At 33.7% G+C, this 19097-nt stretch overlaps 1 protein-coding gene across 4 annotated transcripts; it reads right to left on the reverse strand.

The window, feature by feature from the left end:
* Window positions 1–4309: 4309 nt before the first annotated feature.
* On the reverse strand, window positions 4310–17264 carry LOC127873232 (uncharacterized). Of its 4 annotated transcripts, none has more exons than XM_052417005.1 (2): window positions 14988–15138; window positions 4310–6651 (listed from the first exon to the last, which is right to left on the reverse strand). In XM_052417005.1, exons 1-2 carry the CDS (start codon window positions 15033–15035, stop codon window positions 5800–5802), a joined length of 900 nt encoding a protein of 299 aa, XP_052272965.1. In that variant the 5' UTR covers window positions 15036–15138; the 3' UTR covers window positions 4310–5799. The 4 variants fall into 4 exon arrangements, 2 of the variants coding, with proteins under 2 accessions (XP_052272965.1, XP_052272956.1); XM_052416996.1 differs by lacking the exon at window positions 14988–15138 and adding an exon at window positions 7677–7879; XR_008046071.1 differs by lacking the exons at window positions 4310–6651; window positions 14988–15138 and adding exons at window positions 12299–13954; window positions 17153–17264.
* Window positions 17265–19097: the final 1833 nt, after the last annotated feature.

Here is a 19097-nt window from a genome sequence, read left to right on the forward strand (position 1 = left end):
AGAGGGTTAGGGTAAGGGTCAGGGTTAGTGTTAGGGGTCGGGTTAGGGTTTGGGTTAGCCTAAACCCAACCCTAACCCGACCCCTAACCCTAACCCTTACCCTAACCCTTTTTGGGGGTTATCACCCCTGACCATGCCTCGCCCGTTGTAGTTTTCCTCCCTTTATGTTCAAGATTGTCCGTTATGCCATGTCTATATGCAATAATATCGGAGACCTACAGTTTTGTGAAATAAAAGAGCTTTATTTATTTTAGAGAAAACGGTGTTCATTCAACTTCGACATATCCTAACGTTTACTTTTTATTATAAAAAGGTCGATAATATTTCATTTATATATCTGATGGTACATAGGGTATGTTTGCACTTCTTTATAAATGTAAACACAGTGGAGTTTCTCCATCCACCGGAGATCATTCATGTCATCACTTCAAGGTCATTTAGCTAAGACAAACGACCATTTGCAAAACAAGTAGACAAGCACATAAAACCCGGAAAAACGGATGTCATTGTAGTTGAACAATTTATGCAAAACATAGCTTAAATGGTTTAAAACACCTATATGTGGATTATTTATATTCTGAATCACATTGTCCTCATAGAGCTAGCATAAACATGTACATCGCTCAATGTTAATATCGATAATATCCAAGCCTATTGGTCTTGAAATATTAAAAAACCCATTATATTATTGAGAGAATAATGTCAATAGATTTGAACAATAGAGTTCATCAGATTACCACTTTTACCACCTACCTTTTATTTACTATGCAATTAAATTGGCATAGCGAAAGTAGCAAATACAATATCGGAACCTCGCGTGTGTTCTAAATCTAAATGTTTACATCAAAATAACGTAAACAATAAAGTAGAAATGAAGACAGTTCATCCATAATGTAAGGGTTATATTTGCTGAGCATCATTGAGATTTTTCTAGAAAAAATGGTTTCAATACTCAATTTTGCTTTAAATGCTTTACACTGCATGTAGCGCGGATTTGGTTTTGCTTTAAATGTTATTAATGTTGAGTCATGACTGGGAAGCAATTTACATTAAATTATATATTCTCTATGATTTTCTAGAACATGATTTGAAAACATAAACACGCAGAGATATGCTTTAGAACCGGTAAACAAGCCTCTGGCTAAGATTACAAGGTAGCGTTTTTATTTTGTTTATGTTTCCATCAATCTTTCTAATACGATGTTGTGAGGTATGTATATTCTTGGATCAAATTCATGTTATAGCATATTTAAACAAGCGATGTGTTTGTGAAACACTATGTCCCCATATATTTGACCTTTGACCTTGAAGGATGACATTGGCCTTGACCTTTCACCACTCACAATGTGCAGCTCCATGAGATACACATGCATACCAAATATCAAGTTTGTATGTTTAATATTGCAAAAGTGTACATTAAATTAGCAATTTTGACCCATATATTTGACCTTTGACCTTGGAGGATGACATTGACTTGACATTTCACCACTCAAAATGTGCAGCTCTATGAGATACACATGCATGTCAAATATGAAGTTGCTATCTTCAATATTGCAAAAGATATTGCAAATGTTAAAGTTTGCACAAACAAACACACAAACCAACCAACAAACCAACCAACAGACAGGGCAAAAGCAATATGTCCCCCCTCTACTACTACTACTTCTACTGCTGCTGCTGCTGCTGCTACTACTACTACTACTACTACTACTACTACTACTACTACTACTACTACTACTACTACTACTACTACTACTACTACTACTACTACTACTACTACTACTACTACTACTACTACTACTACTACTACTACTACTACTACTACTACTACTACTACTACTACTACTACTACTACTACTTCTACTACTACTACTACTACTACTACTACTACTACTACTACTACTACTACTACTACTACTACTACTACTACCACTACTACTACTACCACTACTACTACTACTACTACTACTACTTCTACTTCTACTGCTGCTGCTGCTGCTGCTGTCGTACCTCGCTTGCTATAGTTTATTTAACTGCAAAATATGCTGACGCGAAAGCTCGCACGTTCAATTTAAATAGTGATAACAATTAACCTTCTTAAAGACACACAACAAAATTATTATTGCAAAATGACGCATAAACAACGTGAAAGAGAAGTCCCGAACCTGAGCACAGCGTTGTTAAGTTTTTTCTTTAGTCAGTTGAAAAAAAACTACCAAAATAGTCGAATCGAAAATATGTTCGATTGAAAAATAAACAAATCTCAATCTTTGTAGCTCGTAGCTTTTAAACCACTCGATCGGTCCAAGCGTCAGAATACCAAAATCGTTATAAATTGACATTTATTAAAGAACGATTTTGTCAACATTTTTTTTCGGCTGTATTGAAGAAATGCTTGAAATTTTTACTAATAGTTTGGGTTGGGATGTAAATACATCGAAGGTCCATTTACGGCATTATATGAAATAAACCTGATGTATAAACCTGTTATCCGCGAATAACGATATTCATATGACATTTTAATAAATTGAAGTATAGAGTTCGACATCATAGAAGTAACCAATTCTGCACTACAAGGACTTATTGTGCTTGCCCTTAATTTCGTGGCTTGACGTTAAAGGCAAATTATTGGTGCACATAAGTGCTATTATAAGGTGGTTATGATATATTTTTCTGGGAAAAAAGGCACATTTTATGTTAATTATTTACGTCCACATAGATGTGTGAACTGAAGAAAGGGAAAATTCAAAATGTGCTCGCCTGCATTGTTACGTAAAAAGATTTTACTTTGCCTCGAACAATAGTCAAAACTTCTTTTGTGGTGTCCAATATGTATATACCTGGGGATAGTGCTCAACTTAACCCATAGCGTCGGCTTTGCTTACGTGGATTTGAATGTTCTAAGTCGATGCAATATTAACAATTTTCGTCTTTAAGTACTAGCCAAAATGACGTAACATACCATGTGGTATGGCCACTCCGAGCATAGCTGGACTATGGCAAGCGGTTCGACGCATAATCCCAAGACACTAGGTTTCTCATGAGAGCCTAGGTTCTCTAGCGTCAACTAATGATTTTCAAATGAGAACCTAGGTTCTCATGAAAAACCTGGTTTCTTGGGATTTCATAAACCTAGTTTCTCATGAGAAACCTAGTTTCTTGGGACTATGCGTCGAACCGCTTGCCATAATTAATCTCCAGTTGTCTCCAATTGCTTGGTACACGCTGACGGCATATGTGTAGACTGATAAAAAAATAGACGTGAAACAGTGAATGCTATTCCCCAAGAACATCGTTTGATCAATGTTCAGACATTGCTAAGTAATATTCAACGAAACTTGTAGGAAACTTCTTGAGAAATGAAATTAGTAAAGTAATCGGTCGACATTGGTCTGAACACGTTAATAAAATATTAAACTGTTTATGAAATACATCTTCAATTGTAAATATTATATTAAAACTAAAACAATAAAACAAATTCAGATCAATCGTTACATAATTCATTGTTACAACATTTAATGCGTTTCAGATATTCAGTTCCCTTGTTCGGGCCTCAAACGACTGTACGGTACAGTTTTCTTTTTTAAGTATATCTGTGATATAGTAAGCTGTCATTATGGTATAAAAAGAAGTTTAATCTCTATTGATAATGTGTAATAATGTATTATTCAATCGTAAGATATCGGCCCACACTGCATGAAAAACTTATGCACTAAAGACTTTGCAAAAATATTTCAATAACTTAAGATATCTGCAAAAATAAAGTTCTTAACGGCGTGTTTTCATTCTGTCCTGTCCGTGTGTAATCATATGTGAACCCCATTCATCCTGCGCCCTGAATAAGACGTGTCCCGTATTCCAAACGAGCAAGTTTACGCCGTCAGACGCGTAATTCTGAAAACCTAGGTTCTCATGAGAACATGTGGTTCCCAAATGAAAACCACGGATTTAGTATTAAAGACGCGTAATTCTGAAAACATAGGTTCTCATGAGAACCTATGGTTCCCAAATGAAAACCACGGATTTAGCATTAAAGACGCGTAATTCTGGAAACCTAGGTTCTCATGAGAACTAAGGTTCACTAATGAAAACCACGGATATGGCAAGCAGTTCGACGCATAATCCCAAGAAACTAAGTTTTTCATGAGAACCATGGTTTTCAATTGAGAACCTATAGGTTTTCATTTGAAAACCAATTAGGTTCTGGAAGCCATGTGCAATCTTCAAGCGAGAACCTAGTAAATAAACAGTTTCTTGGGAGTATGCGTCGAACCGCTTGCCATACAAGTAGTTAATGATAGTAACTGTATTGATATCAAGACTCATGTATTCAAATATTTAAGCGTGTGCGTATGTTTCGGTTTAAAAAGATTAAAATCATATACTTATTTAACAACACAGAATTAACAAGTTTTATGAATGGACGTAGTTAATTTCTGGTTAAAAGTACTGTTATAACAAAAAAAATACATAACCTCGCTTGGAACTGTCAGCCGTCTAATATAAAATATCGTTTATATATAATCATTTCTATATGTGTTCGGCAGAAACATTCTCTAATATATTTAAGTATCGGTCACTACATTATGTCTATGCCGTAAATTTAAAGAAAACATTTTATTTGGATGTTGTGCTTGTTTTTAGATAAAACAAGATGTGTTTGTGAAACACTATGTCCCCCCATATTTGACCTTTTACCTTGAAGGATGCATTTGACCTTTTACCACTCAAAATGTGCAGCTCCATGAGATACATGCATGCCAAATATCTGGTTGATATCTTGGATATTGCAAAAGTTATGGCCAATGTTGAAGTTTGACGCAACAAACCAACAAGCAGACAGGGCAAAAACAATATGTCCTCCAGTATAGAACTCAGTAAAACGCTGTTGATAAATATCATGAACATTAAATGCACATTGCTTATTTTGTATCGATAGCAGTCTTTTACAAGACCAATCTTACGCCGAATCACTAAAATCTTTTATAATTCTTTGATGATATGTTATAACATATTTAATAAACAGTATTTGCATGTTATTACCTAATCAACAATCCCTTTTGATTTCAGTCAGAAAACTAAAACAACATTAATAAACTAATTTCTAGCCTGTGATAAAGTTCGTCAATAAGCCTTCATGACATCAAAATGTTTATACAATAAGAAAACAAGATGTGTTTGTGAAACACTATTTCCCTATGATTTGACCTTTGACCTTGCAGATGACCTTGACCTTTCGCCAATTAAAATATGCAGCTCCATGAGATACACATGCATGCCAAATATCAAGTTGCTATCTTCAATTTTGCAAAAGATATGGCTAATGTTAATGTTTGACGCAAACAAACAAACCAACAAACCGACAGACAAGGCTAAAACAATATGTCGCCCATTATAGACTGGGGGACATAAAAACGCAAATGCATTTAAAAGTAACGGCTGACTCTGAATCGTTTTTTTCCGTCTCCTTCAGCTATCTCTTCTATTTTACATCTCGGTAACGTAAACGTTTGCAAGTATAACATACGTGTACGGTTAATTGTAAGTTTCCTATTTCAAACAGAGAAAGATATCTGTTGAAACTGTATACTATTTCAATTTCATTTTAACATTTTGTTTTAACAGCACACACACAATTCTACAAAGCAAAACTAGGATGATTTATGTCGGTCAATACAAAACACAAATTCTGGGTGTTGGTTTTTAGCACTAAACATCGTTAGTATTCGATTTATCGTGCTCTTCGAACGTTTACGACACGTGTGTGATTTTATTACAACACAAATAGTAAGTCAGGGGTTAATTGAACAGACAATGAAGACAGAACATCCAGGAAGTGTTGCTCAGTATACTCCAGTTTTGCTCGCCCATCCTTTGTTCGGCCTTCGTTATTACAACGTCGGGTGCATTATGGTTGAACGCAGGGTCGCAACGATATATCCTTAGTGCCTGCGTTTTGAAATCTATGCGTAGTTTATCTTTCATGACGGTGCGCCTACTAAATATGCCAAGCGTGCCATAATGGGCAACGGTCACCATATTTTCTTGTGCATTCACTTTTGTCACCACGCCTTGGTGTCGGATTCCGTAATATGAGTATTCAAGAATGCATCCTTCTTTTAAGTCGTACCAACTGTAAGCATTGTACAGTCGCAGTAGCCCATTGCTTTCTGTGAATGCCCCAATTTCAAGCATTCTGCTATCGTTTCCAACCTTTGCCCATTCCACTAAATGACGAGATGTGTTGTTGAAAGCATTATGACGCTGTTCGCCAACGCGCGCTCTTGCTCTTTTAATGGTCGTCGCTGCATCATATAGCTGCACATTTTCATACCCTTTCTTTGAAATTTTTTGCTGGTTTAGATCAAAGAAGAATCTCTCCTCTTTGATTGATCTTGTAATCGGAAAATTGAACGCATAATGGATTACATGAACAATTCCAAGTGTTTTGTCTTCTGGATCGGTTGTTACGCTTGTTACAATACCTTCATGATCTATACCCCAGTATTGGAAGACAATTGCATCGCCTGGCTCTAATTCGTCAACAGCGTTGATATCCGGCATGTTTTGTAATGCAAATATGAACTTGTACTTTATATTTGTGTCCAATCCTCTCTCCAAACGGTTGACGTTCTCCAGACGTTGTAAAATCTGCAAGTATATGTGTACATGTGTACAAATGTATTGGCAGAACTGCACTTGCTTTTTGTTCAAAAATATCGTGTTTCACTTCACGCAATACAAGCAAGTATAGCTATTTACATTGTAAATATTTGCACTTCGTCTAGCAAACTGATAGTTATAGAATATAGTGCATGTGTATGCATCATTCTATAAATAGCATTCACTTTTGAGACACATTTATTAAGCAGTAGCAAAAGATTGCCTTTTACTCGCATATGCTATGATTTGATGTTTAAAGTCTAATTATAGTAATTTAGTAAATGCAATTACTCATATCTGCTTTTAATGTATGAGTACAATGCAACGTATATTGTAACAGGTGTATTTGTGCGATTGATTTAACCCGGTCGTACACAATAACCCCATTATAAAGTATTTCAATCGAAGTGGCTTAACATTTATTTATTTTTTATCAATTAAACGTTGCACGATCGCCATTTTTTACCAGTTGTACATTATGAATGTATATATATGCCACTTCCGTTCCGACTTGCTCGTTTATTGTAAGATAAAACAATATATTAACGTTGATATTGTCAACGATGCACACATGGTATAATTTAGAAAAATCTTTAACGAAATATTAAATGCCTTTATGCCCTCACAACGCATGACAGAGAAAAAGAATCTGCAGGAAGTACCTCATGAATGTTAACATATTCCTCAGCAATTGCTTAAATATCCGTCATATCATTGTATTATTTAAATGTCTTTAATTAAAAAATATATGTATGAATGGATAATGCAAGCTTATCTTATATGTTCCCATCTGTCAGAATGATATTTTGACAGAATGGTGTGGTTGGACCACAGTATAACCATAAATTTGTTCCACATCCAAACAACATTGACTCATATAAAACGCAATGAAACAACGGTACCATGTGATTATGTAAAATGATCATTATGATACACAAATATCATTAGGAATGAGATTATATTGTTTGCAGGTGTGAAAACTAGTATTTGTGTAACAATATGAGCATACATACCTGGACTTCCTTGTTATCCACGTATGCAAAGAACCTAACACACTTCATATAAAAAATGTTTACAAAGCCGACACAGCAAATAAACCTTAGGATATTAAATTACAGTGTCTTCCATTACGTTTGTGGCATATGTGCAAATGGGAAGGACACATAATAGTGTAACAATAAATGCGTATGCTTTTTGTGCAAATCAAGCAATCTCAAGTTACCGTTTATTGCAAATTCGTCTTAATATCGGTATATTTGTAGAGTTTAAATCCGTTATCAGTGAAATACAAACATTTATCTAGCAATTTAAAGGGACATTTTCACGTTTTGGTAAATTAAAAATTGAAAAAAATGTAGTTATGATATTTTTGAGGAAACAGTAATATCGAACTTTTACCATGCTCTAAAATATGCATCTTTTGACGATTTAAAAAGCTGAATATTATAAAGCGTTGCAACGCAAAACGATTTAATCATTATGAGAGTTCTGTTGTTGTCGTGATATTTTGTGACACTACGAGGATTGCTTATATGAAATATAAATTACATCACTCATTGTATGAGCACGGATGGTCGAGTGGTCTACTTGTGAGACTTTTACTCCAGGGGTCAGTGGTCCGAGCCCAGTGGAGGATTTCGTTTTTTTCTTTCTTAAATTTTATTCTTGTATTTTTCAGGAGCTTTTTTGATCCTTTGTTTACATTTCTCAATATAAAGCATTGAATGACAAACTTCAATACATGCCAAATTCTGTGAAAAGGTCCTTTTAACGGGGAAATGTGTTCTTACCATTAACATCAATAATTCTACAATTTATCGATATACTGGTTTGATGATTTAAACGAAATCGCAAATTGATTTCTTTTTTATTTTAGTTTTGATCTTGCAGACAAATATATCAGTATATATAGCTGCTCTCCTATACTAGATTTGTATTATTTAATAGTGTCCCGTTATTACATTAATTCCGTTAATCCTATATTTAATTAACAATTGTGATTGTTGTATGCACATCGTGAGATTTGTATTACAACATAATATAACTAAAAAGGTTCAACCTGGCATGTATTTCAAATGATCTGCTTCGTGTGAAAATGTGTCTAAAACGGTATGCGCCGAAAGTTCGTTAAGCCCGGCTTGAGACAATCGCGCAGACTGGTTATATGCCACCCTGTCCGATAATTAGACAACAAAATCTTGCGTAACTTTATAGCTGACAACGAAGCTTCTGACCAGACTGTGCGATTGGAAGATGCACTTTCGAATGACGCGGCTCATGTGATTGAACTGAGAACGTGCATAAGACACGCTTGTCCTTCATTAAGGTATTATGGTTGTCCATAGTTTTTTACCCAATGTTTATCGATGAATATTGAGAATTATATTTTATTCTATAGTGCCTGTGTTTTCTAATCAGCTGATTTCAGAGCGAGAAATAGATTATGCTTACATCAAATATCAGCAGCAGCGCATAGGCAGTAACATTTCTTAAAATACTATTACAATAAAAAATATTCCCAGACGTTGCTAATATATTTAGCTGAGTGAGCCTTGAACAAAGAACAATCGAGCCATTATTTTCCATTTTTCATTTTTAATATTTACTAACAATGCAAAACGAATTTTTGATTTCGGTAGCTGCCATAACAATCTAGATTCAAACTAATAATACACTTGAAACATTTTTTATAAAAGCTCTTTATTCACCCCTTAAACGTAAATGTTTCATATTTATATTGAAAACTACATCGTTGATAACATTGTGGAAACTTTTCGATGCGTTCAGATAGCCGCCAAACAATGTATTTTTACAAATACGGCTAAGTAATAAACGTATTGAGTTAAATTCAAGGGTTGCCTAATAACAAAAAATGGATACATACAAACACGTTTGTAAATACATTGTCACACTATTTTACTGCTTTAAATCTTTCGTATATTTATCAGCATTCCCTTATAACGATATTATAGTATAGCATTATTGAGTAATTTAAAGTCCACCCTTGACGTACCACGGGAATAGTCAAAGTAAAACCAATTATCATGGTTAATAAGTTATTTCTGTTCTGCAATAGACCAAATTATATAACTTTTAATAAATAGTTTAACAGATCTCAGACTTAAAAATAAAGTAAAATAAACATAAGTTAGTAATAAATTAATGCAAACCTTTAAATGTGCGCCCAATGGATATTCTTTGCTACAAGCTTTATAATATGGAGTAAAATCCGCCAATACGAATTCCTTGCAAATATGTAAAACGGTAGGCTTTAGTAAATATCATACCTAATCACAACTATGTCAATTGCATTGAGAATTTGGTTAAATATTCATGGTTTGCGGTTTCAAAGACCGTTATCGATTTATGTTCAAGATTGTCCGTTATGCAATAATATACGGAGACCTACAGTTTTGTGAAATAAAAGAGCTTTATTTATTTTAGAGAAAACGGCGTACATTCAATATCGACATACCCTTACGTTTACTTTTTATTATAAAAAGGTCGATAATATTTCCTTTATATAGCTGATGGTACATAGGGTATGCTTGAAATTTTTCATAAATGTAAACAGTGGAGTTTCTCCATCCACCGGAGATCATTCATGTCATCTCCTCAATGTCCATTAGCTGAGACAAGTGACCAATTGCAAAACCAGTAGACAAGGACATAAAACCCGGAAAAACGGATGTCATTGTATTTGAACAATTTATGCAAAACATAGCTTTGTTGGTTTTAAACACCTTTCTGTGGATTATTTGTATTCTGAATCATATTATCCTCCTATAGCTAGCATGAAGATGTATCGCTAAATGTTAATATCGATAATATCAAAGTTTATTTGGTCTTGAAATATTGAAGAACACATTATATTATTCATCAGGGAATAATGTCAATACATTTGAACAATAGAGCTCATCAGATTACCACTTTTACCGCCAAAATATAATTATTTACTATGCAATTAAATTGGCATAGCGGAAGTAGCAAATACACTATCGGAACCTCGCGTGTGTTCGAAAGTGTATCTAAATGTAAATGTTTACATCAAAATAACGTAAACAATAAAGTCGAAATGAAGCCAGTCGATCCACGATGTAAGGGTTATATTTGCTGAGCATCATTGAGATTTTTCTAGAAAAATGGTTTCAATACTTAATTTTGCTTTAAATGTTATTAATGTTGAGTCATGACTGGGAAGCAATTTACATTAAATCAGATATTCTCTGTGATTTTCTAGAACATGATTTGAATACATTAACACGCAGAGATATGCTTAAGAACCGGTAAACAAGCCTCTGGCTAAGATTACAAGGTAACGTTTTTATTGTGTTCATGTTTCAATCAATCTTTCTAATAAGATGTTGTGAGTTATGTATATACTTGGAATATGCTAATTTTTGTTATAAGAATACTTAAAACCAACAAAATTTTCTTTATATTAATTTTAGAATTTAATGCACATTCCGAATTCTCTATTTCACAATTCAGTTCAAAGTGCGCCCAAAATTTAACAATTTTTCTTCAATGGAATAAGATTGATAAATATGGCGTACGCGAACTATTAAAAAGTACATGTGTAAACACAATAGTTTGAAACTACGACATTAGCAACTGCAAACATGCGAGGTTACATAATCTTCACATGATTGTCGATTGACATAATTATACAAAAAGACGTGATTTGTTTGGCGATGCCTGTGTATAGTTTTCATGATACTTACCTCAAAAAGGCGAAACCCCTATCGCTTGGTTTACAACCGCAATTTTCGCACTTATACCGACTGGAGTCATTCGCAGTCATTGCAATTTGAATTTGCAATTGCGAGTTACTTCTTGTGTTAGTCTCCAAGTAATGAATATTATTATTCGTGTATCAGATTTAGTGACCCAAATGTTGCTACAGTTAACAGTTTAAATCTTAAATGTACGCACTGCATTAAGCATGTTTTCTTTCAAGGTTTTTTTTAATTACATTTTATGATGTGTTTCTATTGTTTTATATGCCCCATTGAAGTGATAAATTGTGAGCCAAAAAACAGTTTAAGTTGTATACATAAATTATAAAATGTACCTGTCGATTTGAAACTTTGCACTAATGCCGGAAATGCCATTTTAATATATACCTTTTGGTAACGGCATAATAACCCAATAACATGTTTACAGAATGTATCTATACGGCTGATACAAGGGAGGCCAATGTCTTCATCTTTTTCTCGCCGTAATTCCTTGAGTCCGGAGGTAGTGATACAACTGGTGGTCTTTCACGGCGTAACTATTAAAGATATTTGGATGTTATTTTGCTTTCTAAATGAATTGCCAAGAAATTGGTAACTAGAAAGGACATAAACATGGAATTTAAGACGTTTTGTGACCATGAGCAATTGTTCCCCTTGCAAAATAAATATGGAGTCCATATATTTTGTATGCTAGACAATGTCTTTTAATACCATATATTTTGTATGCTAGACAATGCCTTTTAATACATGAAACCGTATCAGAGCAATGTAATGTAGTACTGGTAATCAATAGTGGTTACGCTTTTGTTTTAACAAGGTCACATAAGTTCGATTTCGTAGCTGAAAAATACCAAGCGGAGCATTACAGAAATAAGTTCATAAAAGAACACATAGTGCATCGTCTACAATATATATTTACGGATATTACTCAAATTTATTTACATCAACCTTACATTACATTAGCATACTAGCATATCATAAACACTCTATCAGAAACATATAAAAATAAAACACAGTGTATTGAATGTTTTATCTGCTATCAATATCAACTTTTAAAGTGAGTCGATCACATCCATATAATGACAGCTTTCTTTTGTCTAAATTAAGATTAAGATAAAATCGCTAAAATCGTGTAGCATTCATACAGGATACATTATCTTATATTTGATAACCATGTGCATGAGATTACTTGGTCACACATACTCTTCTAGTCAAAACACTCACAACACATGTATTGAATCGTTTATAATCGTTGTCAAGATTTGTAAATTAGTCTGTATGCCATCAAACAGTTTAAAAGCATATAAACACGCAAATGAATTTAAGAGTACTGTATCTGTTTAACGTTTGCGTCAACCGCCTCTTGCACATTAATACTCGGTAACGAAAAAGATTGCAAGTATTTCATACGCGTTCCCCCAGAACGTTGATTGAACTCGCCTATTTCAACGTTTCATATTTCACACGAGGAAGTTGATCTATATCTGCTTTAAATTTTAACTATTTTAATATCTTCTTACAATTGCCTTTTAAGACACACACAATGTCATGAAGCAAATACTATGATAATTAATTTTGGTAAATACAAAAAAATGTTTCAGGTGTTTTTCTGAATATCTTACGTCATTGGAATTAGACTGTGTTCTTCATACGATGTTGACACTTGAATGGTTTTCTACAAACACAAATAATAAATCTGTGGTTAATTAAAAAGACAATGTAGGCAGAATTTCCATGAAGAGTTACTCATTATCTTCCAGCTTTGCTCGCCAATCCTTTGTTCGGCTTTTGTAATAACTTCGTCGGGTGTATTATGCTTGAAAGCTGGATCACAACGATAGATCATTAGTGTCTGCATTTTGAAGTCTATCGGTACGTCTTCTTTCATGACGGTGCGCCTACTAAATATGCCTCGCGTGCCATAATGGACAACGGTAACCATATTGTCTTGCATATTCACTTTTGTCACCACGCCTTGGTGTCGGATTCCGTAATATGAGTAATCGAATATGCAGCCTTCTTCTAAGTCGTTCCAACTGTATGCATTATACCTTCGCATTATCCCGTTGTTTACTGGGAATGTCCCATTTTCAAGCATTGTGCTATCGTTTCCAACCTTTGCCCATTCCACTAAATGACGAGATGTGTTGTTGAAAGGATTATGACGTTGTTCGCCAACGCGCGCTCTTGCTCTTTCAATGGTCGTCGCTGCATCATATAGCTGCACATTTTCATACACTTTCTTTGAAATTTTTTGCTGGTTTAGATCAAAGAAGAATCTCTCCTCTTTGATTGTTCTTGTAATCGGAAAATTGAACGCATAATGGATTACATGAACAATTCCAAGTTTTTTGTCTTCTGGATCGGTTGTTACGCTTGTTACCATACCTTCATGATCTATACCCCAGTATTGGAAGACAATTGCATCGCCTGGCTCTAATTCGTCAACAGCGTTGATATCCGGCATGTTTTGTAATGAAAATATGAACTTTATTTATATTTGTGTCCGATCCTCTCTCCAAACGGTTGACGCACTCCAGACGTTGTAAAATCTGCAAATATATGTGTACATGTGTACAAATATATGGGCAGAACTGCACGTACTTTTTGTTCAATAATATCGTGGTTCACTTCTCGCAATACAAGCAAGTATAGGTATTTACATTGTAAATATTTGCACTTCGTCTAGCAAACTGATAGTTATAGAATATAGTGCATGTGTATGCATCATTCTATAAATAGCTTCTACTTTTGAGACACATTTATTAAGCAGTAGCAAAAGATTGCCTTTTACTCGCATATGCTATGATTTGATGTTTAATGTCTAATTATAGTAATTTAGTAAATGCAATTATTCATATCTGCTTTTAATGTATGAGTACAATGCAACGTATATTGTAACAGGTGTATTTGTGCGATTGATTTAACCCGGTCGTACACAATAAACCCATTATAAAGTATTTCAATCGAAGTGGCTTAACATTTATTTATTTTTTATCAATTAAACGTTGCACGATCGCCATTTTTTACCAGTTGTACATTATGAATGTATATATATATATATATGCCACTTCAGTTCCGACTTGCTCGTTTATTGTAAGATAAAACAATATATTAACGTTGATATTGTCAACGATGCGCACATGGTATAATTAAGAAAAATCTGTAACGAAATATTAAATGCCTTTATGCCCTCACAACACATGACAGAGAAAAAGAATCTGCAGGAAGTACCTCATGAATGTTAACGTATTCCTCAGCAATTGCTTAAATATCCTTCATATCATTGTATTATTTAAATGTCTTTAATTAAAAAATATATTTATGAATGGAAAATGCAAGCTTATCTTATATGTTCCCATCTGTAAGAATTATATTTTGACAGAATGGTGTGGTTGGACCCCAATATAACCATAAATTTGTTCCACATCCAAACAACATTGACTCATATAAAACACAATGAAACAAAGGTACAATGTGATTATGTAAAATAATCAATATGATACACAAATATCATTAGGAATGAGATTATATTGTTTTCAGGTGTGAAAACTAGTATTTGTGTAACAATATGAGCGTACATACCTGGACTTCCTTGTTATCCACGTATGCAAAGGACCTAACACACTTCATATAAAAAATGTTTACAAAGCCGACACAGCAAATAAACCTTAGGATATTAAATTACAGTGTCTCCCATTACGTGCGTGGCATATGCGCAAATGGGAAGGACGCATAATGGTGTAACAATAAATGCGTATGCTATTTGTGCAAATCAAGCAATCTCAAGTAACCGTTTATTGCAAATTCGTCTTAATATCGGTATATTTGTAGAGTTTAAATCCGTTATCAGTGAAATAGAAATATTAATCTAGCAATTTAAAGGGACATTTTCACGGTTTGGTAAATTGACAAAATTGAAAAAAATGTAGTTATGATATTTGTGAGGAAACAGTAATATATCGAACTTTTACCATGCTCTAAAATGTGCATCTTTTGACGATTTAAAAAGCTGAATATTATAAAGCGTTGCAACGCGAAACGATTTAATCATTTGGAGAGTTCTGTTGTTGTCGTGATATTTTGTGACACTACGAGGATTGCTTATATGAAATATAAATTACATCACTCATTGTATGAGCACGGATGGTCGAGTGGTCTACTTGTGAGACTTTTACTCCAGGGGTCAGTGGTCCGAGCCCAGTTGAGGATTTCGTTTTTTTCTTTCTTAAATTTTATTCTTGTATTTTTCAGGAGCTTTTTTGATCCTTTGTTTACATTTCTCAATATAAAGCATTGAATGACAAACTTCAATGCATGCCAAATTCTGTGAAAAGGTCCCTTTAACGGGGAAATGTGTTCTAACCATTAACATCAATAATTCTACAATTTATCGATATACTGGTTTGATGATTTAAACGAAATCGCAAATTGATTTCTTTTTTTTATTTTAGTTTTGATCTTGCAGACAAATATATCAGTATATATAGCTGCTCTCCTATACCAGATTTGTATTATTTAATAGTGTCCCGTTATTACATGAACTCCGTTATTCCTATATTTAATTAACAATTGTGATTGTTGTATGCACATCGTGAGATTTGTATTACAACATAATACTAACTAAAATGGTTCAACCTGGCATGTATTTCAAATGATCTGCATCATGTGAAAATGTGTCTAAGGCGGTATGCGCCGAAAGTTCGTTAAGCCCGGCTTGAGACAATCGCGCAGACTGGTTAGATGCCACCCTGTCCGATAATTAGACAACAAAATCTTGCGTAACTTTATAGCTGACAACGAAGCTTCTGACCAGACTGTGCGATTGGAAGATGCACTTTCGAATGACGCGGCTCATGTGATTGAACTGAGAACGTGCAACAGGCACGCTTGTCCTTCATTAAGGTATTATGGTTGTCCATAGATTTTTACCCAATGTTTATCGATGAATATTGAGAATTATATTTTATTCTATAGTGCCTGTGTTTTCTAATCAGCTGATTTCAGAGCGAGACATAGATTATGCTTACATCAAATATCATCAGCAGTGCATAGGCAGTAACATTTCTTAAAATACTATTACAATAAAAAATATTCCCAGACGTTGCTAATATATTTAGCTGAGTGAGCCTTTAACAAAGAACAAACGAGCCATTATTTTCCATTTTTCATTTTTAATATTTTCTAACAATGCAAAACGAATTTTTGATTTTGGTAGCTGCCATAACAATCTAGATTCAAACTACTAATACACTTAAAACATGTGTTTATATAAATGCTCTTTATTCACCCCTTAAACGTAAATGTTTCATATTTATATTGAAAACTACATCGTTGATAACATTGTGGAAACTTTTCGATGCGTTCAGATAGCCGCCAAACAATGTATTTTTACAAATACGGTTAAGTAATAAACGTATTGAGTTAAATTCAAGGGTTGCCTAATAACACAAATGGATACATACACACGCGTTTGTAAATACATTGTCACATTATTTTACTGCTTTAAATCTTCGTATATTTATCAGCATTCCCTTATAACGATATTATAGTATAGCATTATTGAGTAATTTAAAGTCCACCCTTGACGTACCACGGGAATAGTCAAAGTAAAACCAATTATCATGGTTAATAAGTTATTTCTGTTCTGCAATAGACCAAATTATATAACTTTTAATAAATAGTTTAACAGATCTCAGACTTAAAAATAAAGTAAAATAAACATAAGTTAGTAATAAATTAATGCAAACCTTAAAATGTGCGCCCAATGGATATTCTTTGCTACAACCTTTATAATATGGAGTAAAATCCGCCAATACGAATTCCTTGCAAATATGTAAAACGGTAGGCTTTAGTAAATATCATACCTAATCACAACTATGTCAATTGCAGTGAGAATTTGTTTAAATATTCATGGTTTGCGGTTTCAAAAGACCGTTATCGATTTATGTTCAAGATTGTCCGTTATGCAATAATATACGGAGACCTACAGTTTTGTGAAATAAAAGAGCTTTATTTATTTTAGAGAAAACGGCGTTCATTCAATATCGACATACCCTAACGTTTACTTTTTATTATAAAAAGGTCGATAATATTTCCTTTATATATCTGATGGTACATAGGGTATGCTTGAAATTTTTCATAAATGTAAACACAGTTGAGTTTCTCCATCAACCGGAGATCATTCATGTCATCTTCTCAATGTCCTTTAGCTGAGACAAGTGACCAATTGCAAAACCAGTAGACAAGGACATAAAACCCGGAAAAACGGATGTCATTGTATTTGAACAATTTATGCAAAACATAGCTTTGATGGTTTTAAACACCTTTCTGTGGATTATTTGTATTCTGAATCATATTATCCTCCTAGAGCTAGCATGAAGATGTATCGCTAAATGTTAATATCGATAATATCAAAGTTTATTTGGTCTTGAAATATTGAAGAACACATTATATTATTCATCAGAGAATAATGTCAATACATTTGAACAATAGAGCTCATCAGATTACCACTTTTACCGCCTACATATAATTATTTACTATGCAATTGAATTGGCATAGCGGAAGTAGCAAATACAATATCGGAACCTCGTGTGTGTTCGAAAGTGTATCTAAATGTAAATGTTTACATCAAAATAACGTAAACAATAAAGTCTAAATGAAGCCAGTCGATCCACGATGTAAGGGTTATATTTGCTGAGCATCATTGAGATTTTTCTAGAAAAATGGTTTCAATACTTAATTTTGCTTTAAATGCTTTACACTGCATGTAGCGCGGATTTGGTTTTGCTTTAAATGTTATTAATGTTGAGTCATGACTGGGAAGCAATTTACATTAAATCAGATATTCTCTGTGATTTTCTAGAACATGATTTGAATACATTAACACGCAGAGATATGCTTAAGAACCGGTAAACAAGCCTCTGGTTAAGATTACAAGGTAACGTTTTTATTGTGTTCATGTTTCAATCAATCTTTCTAATAAGATGTTGTGAGTTATGTATATACTTGGAATATGCTAATTTTTGTTATAAGAATACTTAAAACCAACAAAATTTTCTTTATTTTAATTTTAGAATTTAATGCACATTCCGAATTCTCTATTTCACAATTCAGTTCAAAGTGCGCCCAAAATTTAACAATTTTTCTTCAATGGAATAAGATTGATAAATATGGCGTACGCGAACTATTAAAAAGTACATGTGTAAACACAATAGTTTGAAACTACGACATTAGCAACTGCAAACATGCGAGGTTACATAATCTTCACATGATTGTCGATTGACATAATTATACAAAAAGACGTGATTTGTTTGGCGATGCCTGTGTATAGTTTTCATGATACTTACCTCAAAAAGACGAAACCCCTATCGCTTGGTTTACAACCGCAATTATCGCACTTATACCGACTGGAGTCATTCGCAGTCATTGCAATTTGTATTTGCAATTGCGAGTTACTTCTTGTGTTAGTCTCCAAGTAATGAATATTATTATTCGTGTATCAGATTTAGTGACCCAAATGTTGCTACAGTTAACAGTTTAAATCTTAAATGTACGCACTGCATTAAGCATGTTTTCTTTCAAGGTATATTTTTTTAAATTACATTCTATGATGTGTTTCTATTGTTTTATATGCCCCATTGAAGTGATAAATTGTGAGCCAAAAAAACAGTTTGTATACATAAATTATAAAAT

The sequence above is a fragment of the Dreissena polymorpha genome, chromosome 1 (genome assembly GCF_020536995.1).
Source record: "Dreissena polymorpha isolate Duluth1 chromosome 1, UMN_Dpol_1.0, whole genome shotgun sequence".
Lineage (NCBI taxonomy): Eukaryota > Metazoa > Mollusca > Bivalvia > Myida > Dreissenidae > Dreissena > Dreissena polymorpha.

Excerpts from the sequence above, each read along its gene's own strand:
- LOC127873232 (XM_052417005.1), bottom strand. The coding sequence starts at position 15,035 with ATGAAGTGTGTTAGGTCCTTTGCATACGTGGATAACAAGGAAGTCCAG. Across the intron at positions 6,652-14,987 it reads TGGATAACAAGGAAGTCCAG|ATTTTACAACGTCTGGAGAA; the intron begins GTATGTACGCTC and ends ATATACTTGCAG.